The sequence below is a fragment of the Pundamilia nyererei genome, unplaced genomic scaffold, assembly GCF_000239375.1.
Source record: "Pundamilia nyererei isolate P.nyererei 1_Seehausen unplaced genomic scaffold, PunNye1.0 scaffold00093, whole genome shotgun sequence".
Lineage (NCBI taxonomy): Eukaryota > Metazoa > Chordata > Actinopteri > Cichliformes > Cichlidae > Pundamilia > Pundamilia nyererei.
In genome coordinates, this window is record NW_005187494.1 from 1,290,624 (window position 1) to 1,297,463 (window position 6,840).

At 38.8% G+C, this 6,840-nt stretch overlaps 1 protein-coding gene across 1 annotated transcript in view; it reads left to right on the plus strand.

Annotated features, from left to right (window-relative positions):
* Nucleotides 1–6,840, plus strand: part of LOC102210446 (sodium/hydrogen exchanger 3-like) — a 23,661-nt gene that overhangs the window by 9,003 nt on the left and 7,818 nt on the right. Inside the window, exons 3-5 of the mRNA XM_005739820.1 lie at nt 2,320–2,622; nt 3,464–3,624; nt 6,736–6,822. Of these exons, the coding sequence (XP_005739877.1) occupies nt 2,320–2,622; nt 3,464–3,624; nt 6,736–6,822 (551 nt within the window). The remainder of the gene's footprint in view (nt 1–2,319; nt 2,623–3,463; nt 3,625–6,735; nt 6,823–6,840) is intronic.

Below are 6,840 nucleotides of genomic sequence, written 5' to 3' on the forward strand. Positions count from 1 at the left end.
AACTAAAGTACATTAAAACCAGCCAACTGTTATGAATTAACACTGTTCACCTTCTGTCTGTCCCCAGGAGTCTGTAATTGTAGGCTAAATCATTCTCCCCACACGAGCAGCACTGTGTGTGAAGCTTGCAGCAGCTGGAGTTGAGCCAACGCCACACTCCTGTTACAATATTGTCACTGTGTATGCCAATACAGGTGGATTTTGGCTTCGTCAACTCTCTGTTTCATTTAATTTACAAGATATATTTGAAATTACAGTCTCTGACATTGCATTCGCCTTGTAAGTTGGACAAAGTCATACGTTTTTTTGTTTTGGCACAAAAATCCCCCTGCAGCATCACTTAGTAATGTAAAGACAAAACAAATGATTAAGCTTCTTAACTGAGTCAGGAGTGTTTTTTGTGCCCTTCTGAAGTCACTGCTCCAATATGTAATGATAGGAGTTTATTTAGGGACTGCTTTACGACACCTTTGTTATTTCTTCTTCGTTAGGGGCAGCTGTGTTTCAGGTGGTAGAGCAGATCATCTACTGATCAGAGGGTATTTGGCCAAGACAGTGAACACTGCATTCACATGTGTGTGATTGGGAGACTTAGATTAGTAGTGGGAAGCACTTTGAGTGCTTAACAGAGGAGAAAGGTGCTACGTAATTTCAAGGGAGTCTTTAACTAAGACTGCGTAAGGTCGGTGTCAATCATTACTAAGGAGTGAAACTGGTGGAAATGTTCCTAAACTAAAGGTATTCATTCAACAACACTAACAATATCATGACAAACTGGAGTGGACGGGACCGGAAAGTACAAATGCAGCAATGACCGGAGAATGTTTCAAATGTCACTGAATAACCGAATGACATCCTTTGCTCCTTCTTAAACTCTTCAACCACACACTCATACATGACCTTACTCATAGAGGAGTAGTGAACTTATAAAAAGGCTGAGTCCAGTCCTGATACAGACTGTGTCAGGACTGAGGACACAAAGTCGCAGACAGAGTGTTGAATATTGTGAGGGTAGGAAGCCATTGGCAGAGGCGTTATTTATTTATTTATTTATTTATTTATTTATTTTGACCTCCTGAGGTAATACAGGCACGAGAAGGCTTCTTTTCTTCAGTCAGTTTATTTTTTTTCAAATGCTACGCTGTGGATATGCACTCTTCTGGCTGTTGGGGTCAGTGTTGTTGATCTGCGTTGTGTCACCAGTGAAGGGTGAAGCTGTGATAACACGTGAGGGGTCCCACCTGAAGCTGTCTGAATCCAGTCACTCGAATGAGTCTCAACATGGCCACAGCTCCAATGTCACAGGAATACCCATCATTAGCTTTAAGTGGCACCACGTGGAGACCCCTTATTTAGTGGCTTTTTGGGTACTGGTGTCATTTTTGGGCAAACTGGGTATGTAATACATATTGTCGAATATAAATATGATAAAAAAATTCTATGCTCTGTTTATTACACGAGATGATAAAAGAAAAGAAGAAGTACAGTTTGCCTCTTGCAAACAGAGAAGGTAATGTGGAGCAAACTTTCACTTTTGGTAGCTGAAATCCTCTAAATGAATAGCTCAGGCTTATAAAATATAAATATACAGATAAAAACACAGAGGTGAAAAATTGTATACTTGATACAAGTTTCTGTAATTTAATCTTTAATTACATTTAACCTCTTAAAGCCTAAAATATGAAATGAATTCAAAATTGAGAATTTGTTGAGCCAATATAACAAATATATAACATTTTAATTTCCATATATGACTTTTGATTTGTATCATATTTGCTACATCTGGCATTTAAAAAATGCTGAAGAATGTATCTTGAATAAAATTTCTTTAGGTTTTTCACTGATAAAGGAGAAGTCTCAAAAACTCGTAAAGAAACGGCACATATCAAACATGATACACCAGGATTTAAGAGGGTAAATATTAACATGCAGAACAGAAGTGTAACCCCGTGAGGTGGAAATTGGTTTACCGCTGTGGGACAGTAGGGTTTATTGTTAAATAAACTTTAATGGCACTTCCTCTGCCCATTAATCATGAGGCTATCTTTAGTTATGCAGTGGGGTTTCATTCATCCGCCACGCTGGTTAATCATGTGCTTTCGTGTTTTATTTTAGATGAGCACTACAGTTAATCATTTGCAAATGTTACAACCTCACAAGCGTTTTACATTTGTGGTTCAGTAAAATGAACCAAAGGTTTGAATGTTTGCCAGCTCCAACCCGACTACAAGCAGATTAATGTAAAATCAAAGGTTATTACTATTGATTCATGGCTTTTATCTTTTTTTTTTTTTTTTTTATCTTGTTTTCTCTTCTCAGTCATTGAGGCCAACCATCAGGTCACCAGCATTATACCTGAGAGCGCTCTGCTCATCTGTTTTGGCTTCATTTTGGGTGGCATGATTTGGGCTGCAGACAAGGTGCAAACCTTCAGGCTGACCCCGACAGTCTTCTTCTTCTACCTGCTGCCTCAAGTCATTCTGGATGCAGGCTACCACATGCCAAACAAGCTCTTCTTCACCAACCTGGGCGGAATCTTGGTCCATGCTGTCATTGGGACCTGCTGGAATGCTGCCAGCTTGGGGCTGTCGCTGTGGGGGTGCCAAATGGGAGGAGCCATGGGTAAGAGGGGCTTTGTAATTTCTTCGTGAATGCACCAGAGAGAGATCTAATATGATTCCTGTACATCACAAAAGGTTGATTCTGTTCATCTGGAAATTCAGTGGGAGAAACATTTTGACACTCATCCAAGTGACTTCTTCAGTCTCAGCTGACTACAGGTTTTCCTAACCCAAACAGTACATTTGCACAATAACTGAAACAATGTTATTTGATTCAGAGATGGTCTTTCCCTTTTCACATAAATGGCCTCCTTGACTCCGCGCTCAAACCAGCGCTCCTCCCTGTCCAGAATGTGTAAATCCTCATCATTGAAAGAGTGTCCATTTGCCTGTAGGTGGAAATAGACTTCCTTCTGTGTTGTGCCATCCGCTTCACAAGAGGTTGTTTGGTTTCCTCAGTGTCTAAATCATGGCAATCCTCCTGGCACTTAGCGCACTCTACATTACTCTGTTTGTGTCGGGGGATCCAATCATTGGGGTGGACTGTTTTTTGGCGCAGTGTGTTTTGGGGTTTAAAGCCACTGAGGTGTTGTGTTTAGAAAAAATGTGTCTGTGAATCAAGGAGGGGGCTGTGCCTTACAATGGTGTGATTGCCGCCATTCCCCAACTTTCTGTGAATGGTACTCATAGGCATTGATCAATGGTCTTTGATCAATGGTCATGACAATTCGCATATTAATGATCAAGGACTTGACCTCCCAGCCCATTGTTCATTCAGTTGGCTAGTTTCCGTTATTATTCAAATGTACTGTTTATAAGATTGGGGATGTACAGATGTACAGAATCAACCTTTTGGGATTTACTTACCTGGGTGATTGAGCATCAATGCATTTCCTGTACAGGTGACCTGGACATCGGTCTGCTGCAGTACCTTCTTTTCGGCAGTCTGATGGCTGCTGTGGACCCCGTGGCCGTCATCGCTGTGTTTGAGCAGGTGCACGTTAACGACGTCCTCTTCATCATGGTGTTTGGAGAGTCGCTGCTCAACGACGGTGTAACAGTGGTTTGTATGCATCATTGCTGTCTTTAGCATTACTTAAGTAACATAACCTGTGAGTTTGGTGAGACATCTGTCATAGGCATGTCCACTTTGAAGACATCAAGTGTAAAGAAAGTAAACATTCCAGCACTTCAGTTTAAGTGGTTTTACTCTAGCTGATGTTTTGCCATCTTATCTGAGCTTCTCTGGTCAATAAAAGTGTTTCTGAACAGTCTGGAGTTCATTTGATACGAATCATGAAGTTCCACCCCGTTCACTGCTGAAACTTGAAACTTTGCACACCTTTTAAAATTACAATGTTAGAAACCTGTGACTTTATCGTTAGAAGTGTGACCTTCTCAGAAGCATAAGTGCTATATCATATTGCTCCTTAAAGGAGAGGTGTACTATAAAACGGAATACATGTCTTAGAGAACTGAATTAAGCTTAAAATTGAAAGTAAAATAAAAATTAACTAATTAATTAAATGTGGACAGAATTTGTCAATCAGAGATAATTCATCTCATAAATCAAGACACAATGCTCTCCCTTATATAAGCTGCCTTTATAGGTTAAAAGTATCATTATCAGTATTGGTATCGGCAATACTGGCAATGTATTTACTTTATTTCTGGCCCTGTATTGTATTGATATAATCTGTAATTGGAGTTCAACACCTGTAGCGTAAGTGAATCACTCAGGACTCACTCACCCCCTCCCTCCTGTGCTGAATCATAGAGCGAACGAATCACTCAGGACTCACTCACCCCCTCCCTCCTGTGCTGAATCATAGAGCGAACGAATCACTCAGGACTCACTCACCCCCTCCCTCCTGTGCTGAATCGTAGGCGTAAGCCACAGGTGTCGAACTCCAGGCCTCGAGGGCCGGTGTCCTGCAGGTTTTAGATGTGTCCTTGATCCAACACAGCTGATTTAAACGGCTAAATGACCTCCTCAACATGTCTTGAAGTTCTCCAGAAGCCTGGTAATGAACTAATCATTTCATTCAGGTGTGTTGACCCACGGTGATATCTAAAACCTGCAGGACACCAGCCCTCGAGGCCTGGAGTTCAACACCCCTGGCGTAAGCGAATCACTCAGTACTCACTCACCCCCTCCCTCCTGGCTCACAGCTTCTTCTTCTTCTTGGTTGGCAACCAATGTTAAGGCACATTACCGCCCCCTGGCTCACATTTCAGTGGACATTTAGATGAGAAAATATATATTTAACACATTTAAGGAAAATACTAATAAAATTTAAAAAAAAGTTTATTTAGCAATTTTTTTACTTTGGTGAGTGACTCATTAAAACTCGATTCAGTAAAAAGAATCAAATTTACCATCATTAATGTAAGTCCCCTTCAATTAAATGGAATTTATTTTCATTTCATTTATATGAAATAGCCATGTGATTATCAGCAGTTACCACGCCTACCTAGCCACATCAGAGTCATTTTCCATCAACAACCTCCATTATAGACCCACCTACAGACACGTGACTGGACAGACACCACATGCAGTAAATCTGGGCCCACGTGGGTTTTAGCCTTGCAAGGTCTGATTGGTTGAAGTAACGTGAACGTGGCATTGTTACTGTGATTCTATTGGCTCAAACAATTAAAAAAAGATGTCAATCATGCAAATTGAACAAAAGAGACCAAAGTTACAGCTCCTCAGAGTTTAAAGGGCCAGAGACCAATTAAATGCTCCATGCACACGGCAGAAAGGGGCCATTACCATGTAAATGTATCTTCAAAAAAAATATATATATAAAAAAGCATTTTTAGGCCTGTTAATAAAATCAATTATTTCTGCTCTTAAATACCTAAAAAATTCAACTGGCATGGTGTCCAATTGTGTGCCAAAATTAGACATTTTTGTACAACATGTTCATGTATTTTGTACAACATGTTCATGTATTTTGTACAACATGTTCATGTATTCATGTATTAACAGTGCTGTAATTTTTCACTGTTTCACTTTACAAACATAAATCTTTGCACAGATGATGTTTATATGTTGGTTACTGATTTTCTGTAATGAAATGTGAACTGAGGCATGTTTTAAAAGGGTTATATGCTAAAAAAAAAAAAAAAATTAGGCGAGAATAAATTCTATTTACTTTTTCTGTGTTCCAGTCTCAGTAACTTTGACACAGTAATATCTGCTTCAATATTTACACCTCTGATGAAATTTCACAAGTGTTTGCTTTATTTTGATACCAAGATTGTAAGGACAGAGTTTGTAATTGCAGAGAAATAATCAATTAATTTGGGCATTGCATTTTTGAGCAGGAAGCTCAGAAACCCCTTTGGGGCTTAAGAGGTTATATTTACCCACAAATACTTGAGTTATACTTAAGGTAAGCACACTACTTTTTACAGGAAACAAGAAAATAATTATACTATTAGTAAATTTAAGTACTATGTAAGTAATTTTAAATAGTAGTTGGAAATTTTTAGTTTTGCATAACTTCATGTGCTTTAAAGGAAAGAAGAAATAATTACACTGCAAGTGTTTTAAGTAGTGTATAAATTATTTTAATAGATCCTTATTAAGTGGTAATTCGCAGAAAAACAATCAAATATTTCCCAACATAACATCAGGTCTTATTATGGAGGGACTTACCTTGCTTAACTTCCAGGTATTTCACAGGAAAGGAGACATTCTGTTCCAAAACACTTGTTGTGACTGTGACAGAAAAAAATTAAGTTAGATGTGGCTCCATTATTATAAGGTCACAAAGGCCTACACATTTGGTGGTATTTATTTATTTTTTGTAACTTGGTACGCTGGAACAGTACTTATCACATCCACAGGGCTTCCATTAATGCACATTAACACAACGACGATTAAATAAAGTCGTAAAAAGGCAGTATCAATCTACTCTGTAAAACTGCCCATACCCCCAAAAGGACAGTGTAGCTACAATGTAATACTGTTTGTTTTTGCACAACAAAAACCTGTTACCCCCTTACTCTAGTGTGTAGTACTTGTAGGTAAATATAATTACTTTGCCATTTCAAATAAAATACGTTGAAATTCCATTTAATTACAGGGGAATTGCACCCTTTGTCATGGGTCCTTCGTTACTGCTAAATGACCAGACATTAATTTTTCTTCTTCATTTCTTAGGTGCTCTTCAATGTGTTTGATGCATTTGTGTCACTGGGAGGACCTAAAATTGATGCTGCAGAAATTATCAAAGGAATAGGTAAGATATGACATTTATTAAACTGT